Genomic DNA, 21659 nt, shown 5'->3' with positions numbered 1-21659 from the left:
AGCGAGGTGAGCGCTGCAGCCCATAGTCACCTTTGACTGGACTTAACTGTCCAGGGGCCCTTTACCTTACCTTTTACATTTCCTCTGAAGTTTCTGTATTAATAAAGGGATGGTCATCCACTGTTATGAAGACTGAGTGATTAGAGTCCCCTTTCGACATGCAGGCTGAGGCATATTTTAGGCCTGGTCTAATATTTTTGTGGTCTAACCATGTTATGCATTAGCTCAAGGGCTGCAGGTCAGTGGTAGAGCATCTTATTTGCCTACACATGTTCCCATATTCAATCCTCAGCATCTGCAGGTAGGGCTGGGAGAGATTTCAGTCTCAAACCCTGGAGAGCAGCAGCCAGTTAGTGTGGTCAACACTGAACTAGATGGACAAGTGGTCTGACCGAATATAAAGGAGCTTCGTGTGTCTCTAGGCACACCTGCTCCCTCCCCATGGCTGGATCAAAACCTCACAAGGGGGCTGTGGACACTTACCTGTGAGGGACAGAGCCAAGAGCACCCCAAGGAGCTGAAGGAAGACAACAGATAAGAAGAAGAATTAACACAGTGTAGATGGAAGGAGAGATCTGCTGAATTTTCCAGGAAGTGGACCTCTCATTCTGACCAATGGATGTTGAGTTATAGTATCATGACAGAAGGGAAAAAATGGGACAATTCCCTGATTCCCATCCCCATCTTTGATATTTTGCTTCCCTTCTCTTTCACTCCTCTTACTATGGATGGTTAATGTTGTACATAATTGTCCATCTCAACACAGTACTAATGCTGAAAAGTGGAAAGGAAACATGCTGCTTTGGGTTTAGGAAATGATGGGAGAATTCTTACCGTGCTCTGGAAGACCTTCATCTTGTAGAAACTGTGTGTGTTCACTCCTGAGGAACGATGGTTTTATGAGCACCTGGAACCCACTGCCATGCGTAACCTGACCTTTTGCATTTCCTGTTCGGCTGCATTGTTGCCCTGCTGACATTTGGTGACCAGGAAGCCTTATCCTGTTGACACCATCCATCTTGTGTTTCTTCATAATAACTTCCAGAGGTGCAGAGAAGAGCTTCTGTATTTAGGCGGCTCCCCATGCTCCACACACAAGGTCAAATGTCAACGGAAGGTAGGGTAAGCGTCCATGCAGAGCAGTTAGAGAAAACGCAACTACCCCAGGGACGTCACAATCTCTTGAAACTGGAACTTGAGGTGTTCCGGTTGAAGCATTTTGATGGGTTTATGGCAGAAGCAGAAACAAACACAAGTTTATCTTCTAGTATGGGCTATTTATTGAGCTGAGAGTGAGTTCCTGGGGTTAATGGAGATGGTATGAGGTTCAGAAACTCCAAGTGTCCTTATTTTCCGGGGACACTCCTGGATTTACAGAAGTTGTCCCAGTTTCTGATTTGATCCTGGAATGTCCCACTTTTTCTTAGAACATCCCTATTTTCATAGGAGAAATGTTGAAGGGTATGGAGTTATGCAACCCCGAGCCAAGGAAATAAGTAGCTATACAACCTTTAGAAGCCATCTGAAGGCAGCCCTGTATAGGGAAATTTTTTAAATGTTTAATGTTTTATTATGTTTTTATATATGTTGGAAGGCACCCAAAGTGGTTGGTGCAACTCAATCAGATGGCTGGCATATAAATAATAACATTATTATTATTATTATTATTATTATTATTATTATTATTATTATTGACGTCCCTATTTTCATGGGAGAAATGTTGGTGGGTATGGAGGCTCAGTGTTGGAGCACAGTAGCTCAGTGGTAAGAGTATCTGCTTTGAATCTAGAAGGTCCCAGGTTCAATCCCCAGCATCTCCAGGTAGGGCTGGGGAAAAAAAATCTTGGCTGAAACTCTGGAGAGGCGCTGCCAGTCAGTGCAGAAAGTATTTAGCTAGATGAATCAATGGTTTGACTCAGTGTAAGGCTGCTTCTTAAGTTCCTGTTTTGGGAACCTGGCCTGGTAGCAAATGGACAGCTACTGCAAGCTTCGGAGCTCTGGAGTCATGTGCTGTTCCCATCAATAATTGCCAAGGGACGGGACCCAGGAACTTCTGCATTCCTAGCACTTGCTCTGCACTGGCAGTGCTCCTAAGGATGATTTCAGGATGAGGAACAAAAAAGGCCAGCCACGTAGCAACGAGAACCAAACTGTACAAGAAGATGACACCTGAAACAAAGTTTGCGGGTAGGAAGTGTCAAGCAAATTCTCCAGGGAAGGGCACATTTGATATTTTCAGTTTCTCCTGGGTTCTCACTTTTTCAAACTTACCTTCACTTATTCACATTCCATATATATATACTTTTCAAGTTTATACATTTCACTGATTTTACAATCATTTTGACATTTCAGAACTTGACTTCCTTCTCGCTCTTTCTGCGGCTCCTTAAATTGATTTTTAATATCTTCTGCATATCCAGATTAACTTAATTTGCTTGTTTATTCATCTTCTCTACATATATACTCTAATGAAACTGCAGGTTATCATATTAATCCTGCCAGTGTTTTTATCTGTTTACAATTTATCTGTTAATGTTCAATAAACCATTTTATTTTTAAATAAAGTGTTATCTTGATATCTTATTATTCCAGTATTCACTTTACCATACCGGTTTGACAATTTTAATAAAGAAGCCCTCAGGAAAATCCACCAGCATTTTAGTGTGAATTTATTCTAATAGACACACATTTGTACGCAATTTTGCCTAATATAATTGATGCATCTTTATGCACCCCACCAGCATTCTGTCCTCATAGTGGTTGACCGGACGCCTGGGGGAAGCCCAAAAGCAGGACCTGAGCACAAGAGCTCTCTCCTCTCCTGCAATTCCCAGCAATTGGTATTCCGAAGCATTACTGTCTCTGACCATGGAGGCCGGGCACAGCCACCATGGCTAGTATCCATTGATAGACTTGTCCTCCAGGAATTTGTCCGATCCTCTTTTAAAGACATCCAAGTTGGTGGCCATCATTGCTTCCTGTGGCAGTGAGTTCCATAGACAAACATCCCACAACACACCCAAAGTTACAAGATCCTCTGTTATTAAACCTTTTCTTTTTAAAAATAATCCAAGATTTTTTATATAACTCCATTGTATCCATAGTTCTCATTACAAGTGTTATCACAGTCCTGCTAGTGTTTTCAACCGTTTACAGTGGTTTTTAAGTTAACTTGTAAATTTCCCCCATTCCTTATTAAAGTTTTGGTCTTCCTGGTTCCTGAGCTTTCTGGTCAGTTTTGCCATTTCGGCATAGTACAACAACTTCATTTGCCATTCTTCTCTGGTAGGGACTTTATCTTCTTTCCATCTCTGAGCTAACAATACAGTGGTGCCCCGCAAGACGAACGCCTCGCAAGACGAAAAACCCGCTAGACGAAAGGGTTTTCCGTTTTGGAGGTGCTTCGCAAAACGAAATCCCCTATGGGGTTGCTTCGCAAGACGAAAAAAATCTTGCATCCCCCCCGCGGGTTTTTTCCGCTTTTTCCGCCCTTTTCTTAAGCCGCTAAGCCGCTTATCAGCTGTTCTGCTGATAAGCCGCTTAACAGCTGATCGCTGGAAGCCGCTTGACAGCTGTAGCGCTAATCTGCTAAGCTGTCAATGGGCTTGCTTCGCAAGACGAAAAAACCGCTATACGAAGAGCCTCACGGAACGGATTAATTTCGTCTTGCGAGGCACCACTGTATCTGCATGGCTATTGTCACATACATAAAAAGTAATTTTTGCTCCCTTGCAATTTCGGTACCTACAATTCCTAATAGAAAAGCCTCTGTATTTTTTAAAATAAAAGTTATTTTAAACATTTTTTTTCCAATTCATTATATATCATTTCCCAAAATGCTTTTATTACCTTACACTTCCACCACATATGATAAAAGGTGCCTGAAGAAGGATTTTTTTTAAAATGTGTCCTGAATCTTTCAACATTCAACTCATGTCCATGAGTTCTGGTGGTATAAATGAGGGGGGGAAACCTTTTCATTCATTTCCCCCCTACATATTACGTGGCTGACCAACAGCATTGCAAAATCTGGAGAAGTGAAAATTTTGAAAGTTACCTGTGTTTCGGTTCCTGTATTGTTTCAGAAAGTGCCAATTATGTAGTGTCACCTTTAAATGTGATGGGAATTGAACTTCTCCCCTGGGTTTTTTCTCAGCCACGCCTGGTGATGCTGAGCATCTTCTGCATGCAAAAGCATGTTCTGAACTAATTCTTCTCTGGAATTATTTTTTAAAATAAATCCTGCAAGTTAAACCAAAATTCAGGAGGAGCAGACAGAGCAAACTAGAGGTGCAATAAGAGTGCTGGAAATCATCTCACCCCTGTCCCAGATTGGGTGTGTAATGAATGCCATGAGGTCTAGAACTTTTATTCATTGGAGGGTTTTATTCAGCCTTTGTGCCAACTCATCCTGGTGTCATGCATGGAGACGAGATGCACATCTCCAGAGACTTAGACACAGTTAATGGACTTGTATTTCAGACATAATAGGTGTAGCATGGAAGATACTCATCCCCCAACCTACCTGTTATGACAGCTCAGAAATCTCTTCATAGAGGTTTCCACAAAGGGGGAGGAAGCAGGATGTCAATGTTCCTGGGGCCCTTCCTCTTCTTCCTCTTGCAACAGAATCCTGGCTGGTGATCTTCCATCAATCAGAAACACTCATTGCCTTATCTCCTGGATATCAAGTGTGTTTACATCACATAAAGTATAAATGGGATGGTACATTTCTCTGAACATGTGCAGCATGCACTGAGGTGGCGGGCGCTGCCATTGGCAGAGTCTACCTGCGATGTGTGTGCATACGATGCATTTATTTAATTTTGTAAATTCTTTGCTGCTTTTCCGCCAATAGGCCTTCAAGGCTGCGTACAATTTTTTGAATAACTTATTTTTAATCGGTCTATGGCAATTTGGTCGACAGACTATAAACATTGAAGACAGCATAGGGTTATCAAGGAGAGCACAGCAGAGGAAAAATGCAGTGGTTTGTAACCAATGCCAGCCCTATTCAGAGCAGTCCCAATGAAATTAATGAACATGATTAACATAGGTCCCTCGGTTTGAATGGCTCTGTTCTGAGTAGATGTTAGCTGGCTACAACACATTATATGTGCACCCAAATTGTGCTTTTTAAAGTAACGCGACAAAACATAAACAACAAAATCCATGAACGATTAGGGAAAAAAATACAGTTTTGATTCAGGGGCTCTCCAAATATCATTTTACTTACGCATTCATGTTTATTTGTAGGGCTGGACACTGGATTCAGCCAAAGCCCCAAATATTAAACCAAATCCTCCTAACTGTAGGGATTCTAGGCTTCGCTTGGGTCAGGTGGCGACAACCTCAGAGAAACTGAGAACTCCTAATGCTTTGGTTTTGCTTTAGAAACAAGATTTAGGCTGGTTAATTCAGAAGTCCAAAAAATCAAGAAGGAATGCTGAATAGGAAAATTTCAGAAGCATCCCCAGCAAGATGCCCCAGTGAGTTTATCTGTGATGCATCTCAAGCACTGGACCCTCCTACGTCTCCTATAAACTTTGGAAAGTGGTTTGTCTGTTCCCTACAGGTTCAGCTACTTCCTGAGATATCGTCGTCACACTCCTGATATCGCTGCCAAATTTGGCACAAGAGTTTTCAGAGGTGGGGATGGGGTCTGTGTCAATATTTGGACACCCTGATTTGAGATGTGTATCTCAAAAAATATTTGAGATGTGTTTATGGTTAAAAGTTGTTTTAAATTATTTTAAATATTATTTTCAGTGTTGTAACCCGGCTTGGGAACTTATGGTCAAGGGTGGGTAATGACTAAATAAATAGCGATGGTGATGATATATTAATGATGATGATAGTAATAGGAAGAAGAACAATGTCACCAAACTCAGCCCAAGAGTTCCTGAGGTGGAGGTAGTAGACTTTGGTGCCGTTTGTATGCCAGGCGCCATTTTGAATCAAGATGGTGGACCAAAACATGACTTTGGCCTGTTCTTTGACATAGACTTGGTGACCTCTTGAGATGCCATATTTGACATGAGAGTTCCTGACACAGGAGCCAACTCCAAGGGGCTGAGGTCCTTTCATCCCCCCCAATAAAACATTTGAGGAGGCCGGGGACACCATTCAATTGGTGTGTGTGCACTGCATCATGTGATTGATTATGCAGGGTGGGGCTTACCTGGCTCCTCCCAATATTTTATTCAAGTTGGCACCCCTGGTTCCTGAGCTGCGGTGTGGGAGACTTCATCACTATTTGGATGCCAGGGTGCCAGTTTGAATCAAGATGGCAGACTGAAATGTGAATTTGCGATGGGTCCAAATTGCACTATTCATTTGAAAAACACAGTATTTTTGAGTTTCGGGGGGGGGGGGGAATCCCAGCCAGTGCTGGGCTCTCCCCGCTAGCTACAGATGGAAGTGAAATATTCTAACAGGCTTTGCAAGCTGAACTGGTTTGGTACTTGCCCTTTGGCACATCTTGCTTTTGCTACCTTCACCTCCCATTTGGCTACAGTGGGGATTGCATTGCAGGCCTGGAAAAAGTGTTTCAGTAAACTTTGGCACAATTCATGCACAATGAACATGCAACGGTGGCTATCTTGTAGGAGACGTGCACTTAAAAAGCACCCTGCTGGATTGGACCATCTGATCCAGCATTTTCTGCTTGCATGGAATGGCCAGTCAGATCCCTCTGAAAACCAGCAAGCAGAACTTGAAGGCAACAGATCTCTCCTGCACACAACTCCCCCTTCGACTTCCGATTCCCATCTTGGAAATCTGGCGTGGGGTGGGGAGTGGGGAGAGGCGATCACATGTCAGCTCCCACCTCATCACAGTTTAGAAAGTAAAGCAGGCATAGACAAATTCCTGCCCTCCAGATGTTGTCCATGGTCAATATTCAGCGATGAAGAGGGCTGGAGTCTAGCAAAACCCAGAAGCTGTCATAGTGCCCCCCCCATTTTAAGCCTTAGATTAATTCATGAGGTGCTACCTCTGGTGGTGCAGTGGGTCACTGCACATGGTTCTAAACCAGAAGGTTGGTGGTTCAAGTCCACCCCAGGAGAGCTGTGGGCAGGATTGGACAAGATGAACCTTGGGGTCCCTTCCTACTCTACAATTCTATGTTTCTGAGCACAATTCAAAGTGTTGGTGCTGTCCTTTAAAGCCCTAAATGGCCTCGGTCCACTATACCTGAAGGAGCATCTCCACCTCCATCGTTCTACCCGGACACTGAGGTCCAGCGCCGAGGGCCTTCTGGCGGTTCCCTCACTGCGAGAGGCCAAGTTACAGGGAACCAGAAAGAGGGCCTTCTTGGTAGCGGCACCCTCCCTGTAGAACACCCTCCCATCAGATGTCAAAAAGAACAACAACTACCAGAGTTTTAGAAGACATCTGAAGGCAGCCCTGTTTAGGGAAGCTTTTTAATGTTTAATGCATTACTGTATTTTAATATTTTGTTGGAAGCTGCCCAGAGTGGCTGGGGAAGCGCAGCCAGATGGGCGTGGTATAAATAATAAGTTGTTGTTGTTGTTGTTGTTGTTGTTGTTGTTGTTGTTGTTGTTATTATTATTATTATTATTATTATTATTATTATTATTATATGATTCAAGAGTTCTGGGTTGTGGCAACCCCAAAAATAAGGGATTCCAGAAAGGAACTGGAGGAGCACATCACTAAAAACATTGAGACCCAACAGCAAAATATTTAAATACCTTATAGGCAGGAGATCAGCTAGGGAGGTAGGTGGACCTCTGAACAACAAGGAAGTGAAAGAGGTGCTAAAGGAGAAAAGGAGACTGCAGAGAAGCTGAACGAATTCTTTCCATCTGTCTTCAGTGTGGAAATTATAGGGCAGAATACTGAACCTGAACTAACTTTCCCAAGAAGGAAGTCTGTGGAACTGTGGCAAACAGTAGTGCTGGGAAAAGATTAAATTTTTGAGACCTTATTGGCAAACCAATACTGACAGAACACCAGATCATATGTACATAAAATTAGCCCTGTTGGATCAGGATAAATGGCCATCTCCTTCAGCATCGAGCCTTCACAGTGGTCACACAGATAGATGCCTCTGAGAAGCCCGTAAGCAAGACATGAGTAGAAAAGTACTGATTCAGTGGACTACTCATGACTCATTTGAGTCAAAGGTGTGACCAGGTCATAGGTGCCCCTAGGACAGGGCATGCCTAACGTACATGTGGCCTTTAAAAAAGCAAACCAGAAGCTCAGTGGTTTGGGAAGGGGAGAACTCTAAGCATTTTGACACAAACGTAGGGCAAGGCATCATTCTGGTGTGACGCAGGTTTCAGAAAGAAAAGTGTTGCAAAGTTGTCTAGCTGGTACACTGCTTTCCACTCCCCCCTCCCATGCGACAAGCAGATGTGTTTATACTGTTCAACATACAAAACTTCCAGAGTGGTGTACATTTTAAGACTTGAAAGCGAATTTAAGGCAACAGCAGCAATAGAACATCTTCAATGGTTCAAGCAACGTGACTGGGCCACACGACAGGGTAGGCCTACATGACTAAGAACATTCTAAGCAAGCACCTGAAGCAGGTATTGGGAACCCCCCATTCCTCCTGATGTGGTCAAACTACAACTCCCATCACCTCCAGCAAATGTGGCCAATGGCCAGGTCTGATGAGAGTTGTAGTTCGGCAGCAACTGGAGGGCCACAGGTTCTCTACACCTCATCTAAAGCAAGAAACAGAACCTGTGAATAGGAATGGGAAAGGAAATTGATTTTGTTTGCATTTCAGCAAGAAAGTACCTACTGTATTTTGCAGTCTCTGAAAAAAACACGGAAGCTGAAATTTGGGTCTTTCCATCAATGGCCAGTAGAGGGCAACAAGACGACACAATAAGCATCCTGTGTTCAGAGAAATGATTTCTTAAGTTCAACCAAGCGAGCCAGTTCCAGGTTGTCCCTAGTTTCTGATTGCATCAAAGGCAAGAGTTCACTCAGGACAAGAGTGTGGAGCTCTGAATCCCATGTCCTGAAGAAAGCGCCTCTAGAGAAGGAGGAATATTGGGAACTGCTTTATCTAGAGTCAGACCCTTGGCTTGGTCCATCTAGCTCATCATTGTTTAGGATTTCAGACAGGGCTATTTAAAAGACGATTGGACAAATTCATCAAGGACAAGGTTATAAGCAGCTACTAGCTGGGCTCTCCTTCCATGGTCAGAGGCAAGAATGCTTCTGAATTCTATTTTCTGGATTTTTCTGGAGTGCTCTTGTGCTCTGGACTAGATGAGCCACTAGCCTGATCCTGTAGGAATCTTCTTAATAAGCATTGAAAACAAGGTGGCAAAACCGAAATCAGTCAGGTAGAGGAACACTGTTGGAGGCAACAAGGAGCTCAGCTGCACACCTGCTGTTTTAGGTCTGTGCTAATACGCATTTTACTGTATTTGCAATGGCCTCTGACTACAAGCAATAAATATTTATTGGATTAGATACGCCCATCCATTCACGCACCCATCTCTATCTTCAATCCAAACATCAAAGACATGTTATCAGAGTTCTAGGACACAGTCAGCCAGGGAAAATTACAGGGGGGAGCGGTGACGCAAATCAGTGGGGAGTGTTGTGGGGGCCAGATAGAACGCCATGGAGGGCCACCACCTTTGGACCTTGGTTCTGAGGTTCCCCACCTGTGTTGTCAAAAGATCCAAGAGACTAAGGGGGTGAAGGAATTCTGAGCCCTGGGGACAGACGGGAGCTGTGTCAGGGTGGGTGAGTGGCTCAAGCAAACAGGGATGCAGCTACTGCAACCTACAATGAAAGGGTTGAAATAGCTGCCAAGGGATTGCTCCTGGGTGAACCTAGTGGAGCTTCCTTGCAAGCCCTAAAGAGTCAGGCAAATGATGTATGAGCATCACCACGATGCTGATGGTACCATTAAGACAACAGAAGTAACAGTCAGAGAATCCAGTGTGTGTGTGTGTATTAGAATCATAGAACTGTAGAGTTGGAACCCCCAAGTTCAACCCCCTGCAAGGCAGGAATATACAGCTGTCCCATGCAGGGATTGAACCTGCAACCTTGGCGTTATCAGCAGTGATAAAGCAGGAACAGCTGGCAGGCGGGGAAAGAGGGAGCTCCCTGGCTGGGTCCTGCCTTAAATATAGCAGGCCATGTCCCCAGAGCCAGCTGATTGGCTGGCCAGGGTGTGACGCAGCTGGGAATCCCCCCAATCGCGCGGGGCTGGGCTCCAGCCGCTGCGTGCATGGTGGAGCTGTGAAGCCCGCAACCCCACCTCCTCTGTAGGGTGGAAGTAGCTTTATCAGCAGTCAACAGAGCTATCCAGGCTGAACTATCATATATATAATAAATTATAATTATTTTTTTAAAAGCTGCTTTATGTTGGTAATTGCTGCTATGACCTTTTTTAAAAAAAAAGTTAATTTTTTTCATTTTGCTTACAAAGACACACACACACACACACACACACACACACACACAGTCACTCTTATCAGAATTTAATAAGCACATAAACTTCCATTTCAAAGAGGCGCTGGTGTCCAACACCTATCATTCAGACTTCCTTTATGATAGATCATTAAAATAAACAGTGACTCATATCCTCACGTTCCCCATCTCCACAAATACACTTATGGTTGGGTGCCATGAAGCGTCTTCCACCTGGCCTCTAGAAGTTAGTGCATCTTATGGGAGCATATTCTAACTATGCCCTGTGTGAAAAAGTCAGTGTAGACAATACTAAGCTAGATGGATCAGTGGCCTGACTCTGGATAAGGAAACTTCCCAAGTAAAGGAAGGGAAAATGATGATCAGATAGATGTTTACAGTCCAGTTCCAGAATTAAGTTTAGAAATCCTTAAAGAGGAACTAGAATTCAGGATGAGTGGAATTCAGGAAGGAAGGAAGGAAGGAAGGAAGGAATAATAGAACATTGGGGTTGTTTCCAGTCTTAGTCCAGAGCTCAGCTTGAGAAGCTTCCTGGACCACCCTAATCTTGTTGTTTCTTTGATGTTTTGGTTATCTTGGGTCAGGTTGGAGACATTGCATTTTCCCTGGAGTCTGCGAAAAAGCTAAAGGAGCTCTTGGAAAGGGACACGGGATCTGCCCCCTTCCACACAAGGAGCCAGCTCACCATATTTACTTTCTGCGGAAACTCAGAGCTGCCGGAAGAATTCCAGGGCATCTGTAAAGGGAAACATGCCACCCCTAATTTTCAAGAGGCTTGGTGAGTTGTGAGGGCTCCTGATCTCCTTGCTCTGTCTCATAGAAAGCCCCTGTTTCCTTTCGCATGGAAGGGTGGGGTTGTGGGTATTAAAAGCTGAAACTTGTGAAGGTTTGTCCTTTTGGGCAAACGGGGTGCTGCCCAACCAACCTGTCTGCCTTCTGCCATCCTGTTTTCACACTTACGAGGCACTGGAAGCAAGCATCCTCCTTGTAGCATCCTCCATTATCCCTTTTAGAAAATGTGGCAGGGAGGAAGTTGGGGATGGACATCTTTGTAGGCACCAGGGGAAAACCTCATGGGCACCATGGTGCCCACGGGCATCCCCTTGGTGACCCCTGGCATAAGTTATACAAGGAGCCACCTGTGGGGAGCAGCTCTCATAAAAGGCATCATCTGAAGGGATGCTACAATGGTGATTGAATCCAGGATGTGTACCTGCTGCACACTCTTTACGGAAACATGCAGCCGAAAAGAGATCATAGGTATTCGAAACAAAATGTGCATTCTAGCTAGCTCCCCACCCACCTTCGTTCACAGGGAATGTGAGTGTCTGTTTAAGCATCACTTATAACATCAGGAAACAACCAACCTGGTCTTTTCTCTTTCTTGAACAAATCTTGCTGTGCCCAACATTGCTCTGTGTGATATCTGTGCCAATGCTGCCTGCACTAGCTGTTATTGATGGTGGTAGATGATGTGCCTGGCAGAAGGATCGATTAGCAAAAGCTAGCAGAAGACCTGAGATTTCTGATTGTGCCCTTGTCTTCTTCTCTCCTTCCTTCCTGCTGAGGTTTGGAAGGAGCAGCGATGTTCTTTTAGCTCTCCCGAATCTTCACATCAATTTCCGAGATGTGGCAATTCCAGGCAAGCCTCCCCAGAGCTTTCATGTTTACTGTCCTCCCTGATGGAGAGGTTCAGCGACTGTGTCCTACTTTTCAACTATTTCCAAACTGTGTTTCAGTGTGTGAATTGCAGGTGTTCAACACCATTTTCGAGGGAATCGGACAACGTTGGGTTTTTGGAAAAGTCAATCAGTGTCCTATGTTCTACCTCCACTATCAGAAGCATTATGGTGCTGAGAATCACAGGGGGGAGAGTATTCCTATGCTCAGAAACCTTCTTGCAGGTCTCTGGCAGGCATCTGGTTGGCGACTGCGAGGACAATATGGTGGACTAGATGGGGCACTGGTCTGATCCAGCAGGCTCTCCTTGCATTCTTAATTTTGGGGCCCCTGTCCCTCAGCTGCCGTTGTGCCATGCCCACCTCTGGTCCAGTGTTTGCATACCCTAATCTGAGCTGAGTCAACACATTCCTGAATGAACCATTTTCTGCATTCCAGTTGCATTAGCTTTATTGAATTCAGCTCATCTCTTTTCATCCTAGGTAGCTCTTTTGTATACATGGGCATGCGTGTACGTGCACAGCCGCACACATAGGGAGAGAGTTGTATTGTTTCGTTTCCCAATTTGTAATCATGAAAGTATGCTTGCTGTGAAGAATTACCTTTGAGAAGCTGTTGGATAATTTCTCCTCCCCTCCCCACTTTGGGAAATTTGATGAAAGTGTTACCTCCTGTTTATTCATTTATTTGTTTTGCCCACAAACAGGGTTGAGAATATAGAAAGGAAGCTACCTTATACTGAGACATGCAATTGATCCGTTTAGCACAATACTGCAGGTTGAGAAGGCGAGACCAACAATCAAGAAGGCGGTTTCTGTTGTTGTTGTTGTTCATTGCTCTGAGCCCGGCTTCGGCTGGGGAGGGCGGGATATAATTAAATTATTATTATTATTATTCTGCATGTGCCACAGAGGGAAGTGAGGGGCAGATGGGGTCCATCAACTTGCCAAGGTAGCTTATCAGGAGAAGGAAAACTCTGATCCTTAAGCTCCTCTGCCTTGTGGTTATACTCATTCATGAGAAAGTATTCAGGAGTAAACCCCGAGGAAAATTTAGTAGCCAGGGACAATTTTGGGAGATGTGTAAGGTGTAAACACTACACCAGTCCAGAGTGGAGTCCCTAAGATCGCTGGATGGTGCCTTGTACACCTCCTTCCAGCAACTCCTGCAGCCAAGCTGGTGCCAAATGTATTACTCTGCTTTCCTTTGGATCACATCAGCGAGGCCGGGGGGGGGGGGGCTGGTCTTCTCATCTGGCCAGCCCAGGAACTCCATACACACTGCACAGGCTTACACCTTGGGAAGGTCACTTCAGAGATGCTCACACAGTGGTTTGACTTCACCCCCAGAGATGCACTCCGTTGTTGCTTGAAGGAGATAGATGCCATTAAGGTTACATGGAGACTGGTGGTATATATCTGGGCTTTCAGACTGGGGCCTCTTCCAGACCCCCCTGGTGATGCTGGAGATTAAGCTGTCCACATCCAAAACAGGTTATCTCCTGCAATGCACTCTACCTTTGAAGGTGACGCCGAAACTACAACTAATCCATTGGCTCCCAAGTACGTTTCTGAACACAAATTAAATTAAATTAAATTAAACAATTTAAAGGTGTTGACCTTTAAAGCCCTAAATGGCCTTGGCCCAGTATATCTGAAGGAGCGTCTCCACCCCCATCGTTCAGCCCAGACACTGAGGTCCAGCGCCAAGGGCCTTCTGGCAGTTCCCTCCCGGTGAGATGTGACGTTACAGGGAACCAAGCAGAGGGCCTTCTTGGTAGTGGCGCCCGCCCTTTGAAATACCCACCCATCAGATGTCAAGAAAACAAACAACTACCTGACTTTTAGAAGACATCTGAAGGCAGCCCTGTTTAGGGAAGTTTTTAACATTTGATGTTTTGTCGTGGTTTTTAATATTCTGTTGGGAGCCACCCAGAGTGGCTGGGGAAACCCAGCCAAGTGGGTGGGGTATAAATAATAATTTGGCAGTAGTATGATTATTATTACTTAATACCTACATGGAGAGAGTTTTTTTCCTTGCAACAGGTAATTTTTGGGGAAATGGGGCTGGCGAAAACCAGCCAGATGGGCGGGGGTATAAATAAAAAAATGAGCCAGTGTGGTGTAGTGGTTAAGAGCGGTAGTCTCGTAATCTGGGGAACCGGGTTCGCATCTCTGCTCCTCCACATGCAGCTGCTGGGTGACCTTGGGCCAGTCACACTTCTTTGAAGTCTCTCACCCCACTCACCTCACAGAGTGTTTGTTGTGGGGGAGGAAGGGAAAGGAGAACGTTAGCCGCTTTGAGACTCTTTAAAGGGAGTGAAAGGCGGGATATCAAATCCAAACTCCTCCTCTTCTTCTTCTTCTTCTTCTTCTTCTTCTTCTTCTTCTTCTTCTACGAGCCAAATCATTTTCACATCAAAGTAGTAAAGGCAGAGAGCATCAGTGCACTGGAAATCTTTATTTTGGACACACCAAACAGGGATATCCATGAGGATGCCAGTTTTGCAAGTCAGAAGCCAGTTTTGCTTAAGAGATCACCATCAAAACCAAACGACCAAATCACCAACAGAGAACAAAAGGGTATTTAAACTCAAATAGAAGTGTTATGTGAGCTACACAGTGTTTTAGTCTGCATATTGATTTCATTTTAAAATGTGTGGCTATCAACAAGCAGGGGCATCGTCCAAATCAACTGCCTCTGAGGAGAGGAAGAGGGGGACCATGGGAACAGGAAAGGTTTGCTGGGGATGGAAGGAAAATGCTGGAAAGAAATTGGGATTTCTGGTTCCTCTCTGCTACCACTATACTCCGCTGCCATGCACCCCAAAGCTGGTGGTCAGAAACTGGCTGCTGGGTTGTGATAGGGGAGAGATTCAGTTCAGTTCAGTTTGCATTTAAAGCTTAAAGTGCCTGATTTGTACTTTCCTGGCTGAAGCACAGCCATTGTTCCAGATCCGTACCCCTCTAGATTTTGCAATGCAGCTCTCCAGCCAAAAAAAATGTATACTAGGCGAAAGTATGGATAAGCATGTACCTACAACAGTGAAAATAGCAGGCAGAAATGCATTATATTAGGGGAAATTGCTTTGCAAAAATATTCATGTTAGGGGAAATCGCATGGGAATGTGTGCATTTTAAGAGAAATTTGCACCAAAATGCTGGTGAATTTCCCCGAGTGCTTTTTAAAATGACAAACAGGTGCGGAAATGTGGAGAACTGACCTAAGAATGGCAGTGTGAGGGGTGAAAAAATGACTTTAGGCAGCATCTAACATTCCTGAGATCTAATATTACTTCTCATTGAGAATCAGCTGCAGGAGGTTGTAATCTTGAGGGAAGACTAGGTAGAGGAGAGGGGAGCCAGATTGCCCCTTTTGCTCAAAATGTCACCCCAGATGCTTTTCTTCCTATAGGGGAAAATGTATCTGGAGCCTGTTCAGGGGGAAATACAGCCAAGTCTAGATTTTGACTAGGAAACATGTCTGGCATCAAAAACTTCCTCTACCCACCCTTTTTTTCTGTTCCCATTTGCAAACTCACACAGCTGGTTTTCAATTTTTAAAAAGCAGAAGAAAAATTACAGGGAACTGATGTCATTATTATTATTTTTTTGCAGTGACCAATCACCTTCCTTTCAACCATTCTCCTTTCTTCCCCAGCCCAACTTCTTGTCCTTTGCACTCTCCCCTCCGACATGAACTCTGAATTGTGCTCATAGAGGTTTTAGGGAGGGGGTCCAGGAAGCCAAGGCTGTGTAGCAGCAACAGGGACACAATGGCCCAGCCAATCTGTGCAAGTGGGCAGAGGTGTCCTCTGTTAGTTTGGATGAGGAAAAGGCAGCAGTAGCAGCAAGGGCCAGTTGTCAGGATCCACTTAGAAAGCCAGCAGAGATGGTGGTGGTCTTCTTCTTCATTAGCATCCAGAGCAGGCAACGTTGGCACAAATCTCACAGGTTGCAGCATCTGCGCTGATCATTTCTGAAGCAAAGAAAAAGAAAGACTCTTTGGGTGACTTTGGGGCGAGTCTTTGGGTGACTCAAGTACTCCAGTTGGGACTGAGAGGGGAGGGGATCCATGTGTACCCCTGGGGCTTCACCGCTAATCTTCTCAACCATGTCACTTCACCAGGGATGGGGAACCTCTCGGCCTCCAGATGTTGGACTTCAGCTGCCATCATCACCGGCCAGCATGGCCAATGGCCACAGATGATGGGAAGTGTAGTTCAAGAACATCTGGAAGGCGTCGGTTTCCTCATCCCTGGCCTAGATCTGGCCTCGATCCGGGTTAGGAAGCCTATTGAGAAGGAGGGTAGCACTGGTTAGGAAGCCTATTAAGAGGGAGGTCTCACTCCCTAGAGTCAGGCGGCTCTAAGCAACTCCCACAGCTGGTTGCCAGGGATGTACAAAGACAAGGAAAACTTTATTACCTTCCGCTTTTTATTCAATATTTACAGAGAGAGGCTTTGGAACACAGCCTCTTGGACAATGGTGTTGTCCTGAGTGACTTTCCACCCCCTTCCTCATTCTTCATTGTCATCACCTCCCCTACAGGTGCCCTTGGGCGCTTTTTCGCTGAGCTCTTTGCTCTCCTAATTTCAAGGCTCATCAGGTCTGGGAGGGAGGGTCTGGAATGCTTTCTAAAGACACTGTGCCTGTCAGCTGTCACCCCCCCCCCATGCGTCCTCTCCCTCCTCCTCTCCCATTATTTCCCAGCTTTCCCCCTCATCTGCCTCTGAGCTGTGACCTCCCTAAAACCCCTGTTGCAATCCTGAACTGTCTTCTTCTCCTTCTTTGGAAGAGTCAGGATGGGGAGGCAGTCTCCACCATTCCTCCTCTGCCCAGTCCCTGACACCTAGCAAGTAGGAAAACAACAACAGGGAATCTAGAGGCACTTTAGAGTCTAACACATTTATTATGACATAACCTTTTGAGGACTAGTCCCCAGCATAAGCCTGTTGCTTTTCAAGGTGTCACAAGAAAATTCTCTTGTTTGTGCAGCAACATACAAACATGGTTACTCCCGGGACCGTCTTACCCATAGGCACTAGGGGTGTGGGGCACACAGGCGTTGGGCTCTCAGGGGCGCCAGGCCAAGAGTCCGGGGCCCGAGAGCTGAGTCCAGAGAAGAACCCGCCCACCAGTCGGAATACCACGGCAGGCTCTTTTGCTACAGGCGGCTCTGCGCTGCAAGTTCGGGGGTGACCGAGCCAGCGAGACGCTGAGGTGGCCGGCCAGCTCTGCCCTCCTGTGCACCTGGGACTGGGCAACCTGAGGTCGGCGCTGGGCAGATCTTTGCACCCCAGTGCTGCATATGCTTAAGACAGCCCTTGTTACTCCTCTGGAAAATGTTGCAGTGGAGACAGAGCACAGCCATTGTGGCAAGTAGCCATTTATAGCCTTCTTCTCCCATGAATTTGTCAAATCCCCCTTTAAAGCCATCCGAGGAGAGGAGGAGGAATAAGACCCCAGAAGATTTCTGCTGGATCAAAGTTTGCCTTCCTCTCTTGTAATTTTAGAACCCAATGGGGCCATCCAATGACGTGAGTGTTGGAAGATTCAGGACAGTCTAGATCAGTGGTTCTGAACATTTTTTTTCTTGCCATGCCCCCCCCCAAGCATCTCTAAAATCCTGACACCCCCCCCAATATATAATTCTTATTCTTCCAAATGTGAATTCATGTGGAGGAAGCCTAAAAGGCCATTAACTGTTAATGTTAATGACTCATTCTCAAATTGCCCCCTTTAAAAATGAAATTGCCTCCCTGTGGGGGCATGTGCCCCAAGTTGGGAACCAAGGGTCTAGATAAAGCATTTCCTTCAAGGGGTCAACTGTTAAACTGGGGGGATTCGTTCCCACAAGAGGCAGTGAGGTCTACCAACTTGGACAACTTTACAAGAAGATCAGACAATGGAGGGTGAGGTTATCAATGGCTACTAGTTTTTCACTCCACGAGTAGAGGTGGTATGCCTCTGAGTACCAGCATCTGAGAATTGCAGATGGGAAGAGGGGTCTTGGGCTCATTGGTCCTGCTTCTGGGCTTCCCCCAGGCATCTGGTTGATCACTATGAGAATAGGATGTTGGGTAAGATGAGCAGGGCTGGTCTGATATTCTAGCTGCAAAGCAAACTTGCACAGAGGCCCATCTGGAATATGCCTCTTCTGTCTGGCTGTTCAAAGCCGAGGAGTCATCCCACCTTCTCATGCATGCACTTGACCATCACCACATACCGAGTTGTCGGAGCAGTATTCCCGCTCTGGGGGATGCACAGACTGGTGCAAACTCTGAGGGCATTTTCGGATCTTTGCATGCACCAAATGTGGCACCCATGCGCGTGCGTATGTTCTTGGATCTCTCCTTGAAGAAGCCCTCCAGCTGCTTCACTGATTCCAAGGGGAATACGTAGTCTCCCACCTGCCCAGGGGAAATTAGAACAGAGTATCACCATCACTTGCCCACGGTAGGGCATGTAATAGGTTCCTTCTCCCTCCTCCCCAGTCTTGGTGCCAGGACTGGCCCGATACATTTTGGCACCTGAGTTAGACCCCAAAATGGTGCCTCCATCTGTCCCAGGGAAGAAGGGGTGAGGGAAAATCTACATTAGGAAGAAGGAGGGGGAAGACATTGGGATCTGCTGTCATCTGCCCTTACAGAATTCATCAGAGGGACAAACAGAATTATTGGTCACTGTGTGCCATTGGGTCTGTCTCCTCCTACTGTTGTGGTCCCCCTGCCTTCTGACCCATCAGCCACCACTGCACATTAGAGCCTTGCCAGGAACATCCTCATGCACGAAGACCCACTGAAAAGGTCAAACTGTAACTTAGAAACCTGCGTGTGTTTGTGTGAAGGAACCTGCTCTTCAAGCAAATCCCTTGGCTGGGAAATTTCAAGGGCAAGGCTTATCCTTGCCCAGCATGTATTTGCAAAGCAATAAAGATAGAGGCATGTTCTCAGAAGACCATTCTCCAAGGCTGCGCTGACTGATCAAATCCTGCGCTCTGCAAGGAGCCTAGCCTGCCTGGAGACTGCTAAAAACTAACAATGCACAAACCCTCTATAAAGCTACAGTAGAACAGGGAACCTTTAAAAAAATTAATCAGCCCAAGGTCTCATTTCTCTGTGAACAACTTTCCAGGGGCCAAATTTTATGTTTGTACATTGGCTAGTTTCCGTGTGTGTGTGTGTGTGTGTGTGTGTGTGTGTAGAAACGAGCCCCAAAGGTAAAATCTACATTCATTTCTCCATTTTTTCCCCCCTGACTCCCTCCCCACCATCATGTGGCCCCTACAAGTTTATGTAATAGAGGTGTGGCCCTCTGGCTGAAAATTGTCCCCCGCCCTGCCAATGTGCATCCAACTGTATCAAGATTCTTTTCATGGGGTGTTTTATCAATATGCTGGCATGCGTGTGCACATCAGCTCAAACACAGCAGAAAAAGAATCTCCAGGCAATCACACGGTGCAGCCGCATCAAAATTCCTTTGTTGCAGTGTGGTTGTTTTTCAATGCACACATGCCCATCAATAAGGCAAGGAGGAGAAAGGCATGTAAATGGTGTGACGGGAAGGGTGTGTCAAACTGTGCGAGGTCCAAATCCATCATTTGTTTTAGAGATTCTCCCAGTATTTGGGTGGGGTGGATTCCAGTACAGAGCAAAGCAGAAAGAGGAAAAATAATTCTCAATAATAGTGGCCATGTGGCTGCTTGGTAAATTCACTGTTCTGCTAATAGTCTGACTGTGTACATATCATTTGGTAAATGATTAACTGGACCCACTGTTTGCTGTAAGCTATTCCTTTAGGGGTCTCCTTTGTTTCGCCTCCCTCAATTAAGATTATAGAAGTTCATCTCTTAGTGGACATGCACAGGGTCTAAGACCTCCCAGACTTAAAGCCCAAAGTGATCAATATGCAGCTGCCCTGTATTGAGTCAGATTATTGGCCCATCTGGTTCAGTATAATTTATACCAGTGTTCCCACACTTGGGAGTTGTAGTCCAACAACTCCTGGAGACCCAAGTTTGGGAAACCCTGGTCTACACAGACTGGCAGCAGCTCTCCAGGGTTCTAGATTGGGGTCTCTTCCTGGAGATGGCAAGGACTGAACCTGGGAACTTTCTCTTGCAAAGCTGATGCTCTAATCCTCTGCTATTGTCCATTCACTTAAAACTAAAGATTCCAGTTCTAAATGGAAAGCTGTCCAGATATGAACAAAAGAAGCTGCCCTGCATCAGGTCAGAACATTATTACTTATATCTTGCTGTCACCTACACTGACGGGCAGTAGCTGCCCAGGGTCTTTGGGAAAGGTCTATCTTCACCCTATTTGGAGATGCCAAGGATTCAACCTGGGACTGAAGGCATCTAGGAATCCAGTTCTCTAGCCACTGAGCTACAGCCCTTTCCTTCAAGGTGATGCCATAAGGGCAGAAAGGCGATCCTGGGAGGATACCACAACTCTTACCTTGACTTCAACCCCATCTGAGAGGACGGCCAGCACACTCAGGCAGACTGTGGCCACCAGGTAGGTGTTCATGGTGAGTCACGATTCTGATTCTGACTTGGAATGTCAGGGCGGACTGGCTCAACAGCGACGGAGCTGGATTTTTAAAGGATGCCCTCTAGTTATTGAATAACTAAGGTATATTGGCACCGGCTAGGATGGTGACAACCCCCTAGGCAGTTTGTGAAGTGTGATAGCCCCAAAGAAATGCCTCCGCCCAGAAAACATTGACATCTTTGTTGTTTTATGGCACTTTGTCAGAAGAGTGTTTCCTTCTACGAACTTTGCTTGCCGTATCCCAGCTGGGATGGAGCCGCCAGCAGGTGATGGGTGGATAGCTTTAAGAGCCAAAGGGCAGGGGGACCACGCCAAGGCCCAATCCTGTAGGCTGCTGAGCAACTCCTGCTTCATTTCTTTTTAAAATAATTTTTATTACATTTTCAATTTTTGTAATCACAATAGCCATACATACATCAATAAACTCAAAGCTCGCTCTTACCAGAGCATTAACCTCCTCCCGCCCCTCTTCCTGACTTCCATATATATTTACTTTAATCTTAACATTTCTATAACCACTTTTTTACCTTCTGTCTTATTTTTATATTTCCCCTTGTTAAATGTAAATCAGTTCCTTATATTGTCATTGCAAAATATTTCAACTCAAAGCTCCAAACGTTTTCAGATGTTTACAATATTCTTTCATATATAATATAAATTTGCTCCAGTCCTTTTGAAACAGTTCATCGTGCTGATTCAGGATCTTCCCCATCAGCTTTGCTAACTCAACGTATTCCACCATCTTACTCCGCCATTCTTCCAATGTTGGAATCTCCTGTGATTTCCATTTCTGAGCCAGAAGTATACTTGCAGCCGTTGTGGCATACACAATTCCTGCTTCAAATAGGATCTGAACCAGCTTCAAGGTTTTGATGTGAATTCACAAAGCCCTAAAGTGCTTGGGCCAAAAGGAGGACTGCTTAATTCCTTATGCTCCACCTCCACCGCTGAGATCTGATGGGGCATTTGGGTGGTCATCTATGCC

The 21659-nt window shown here is 45.4% G+C and overlaps 1 protein-coding gene across 1 annotated transcript; it reads right to left on the bottom strand.

Moving 5' to 3' along the window:
• Positions 1-14563: 14563 nt before the first annotated feature.
• GUCA2A (guanylate cyclase activator 2A) lies at positions 14564-20706 on the bottom strand. The gene is made up of 3 exons (XM_083751251.1): positions 20579-20706; positions 18346-18529; positions 14564-16095 (listed from the first exon to the last, which is right to left on the bottom strand). The coding sequence occupies exons 1-3, from the start codon at positions 20648-20650 to the stop codon at positions 16031-16033; spliced, it is 321 nt and encodes a 106-aa protein (XP_083607377.1). The 5' UTR covers positions 20651-20706; the 3' UTR covers positions 14564-16030.
• Between the last annotated feature and the right edge of the window lie 953 nt (positions 20707-21659).

This window comes from Podarcis gaigeae (genome assembly GCF_964106915.1).
Source record: "Podarcis gaigeae genome assembly, chromosome: 8".
Lineage (NCBI taxonomy): Eukaryota > Metazoa > Chordata > Lepidosauria > Squamata > Lacertidae > Podarcis > Podarcis gaigeae.
Note: the sequence above shows the minus strand (reverse complement) of the source record. Positions and strands in the feature narration are given on the sequence as shown.

What these genes read in the sequence shown, in the direction of transcription:
- GUCA2A (XM_083751251.1), bottom strand. Translation starts at nt 20,650, where the DNA reads ATGAACACCTACCTGGTGGCCACAGTCTGCCTGAGTGTGCTGGCCGTC. An exon ending in CAGATGGGGTTGAAGTCAAG is followed by an intron (nt 18,530 to 20,578) that starts GTAAGAGTTGTG and finishes TCCCCTGGGCAG; the next exon opens with GTGGGAGACTACGTATTCCC. An exon ending in AATACTGCTCCGACAACTCG is followed by an intron (nt 16,096 to 18,345) that starts GTATGTGGTGAT and finishes TCTTTGCTTCAG; the next exon opens with AAATGATCAGCGCAGATGCT.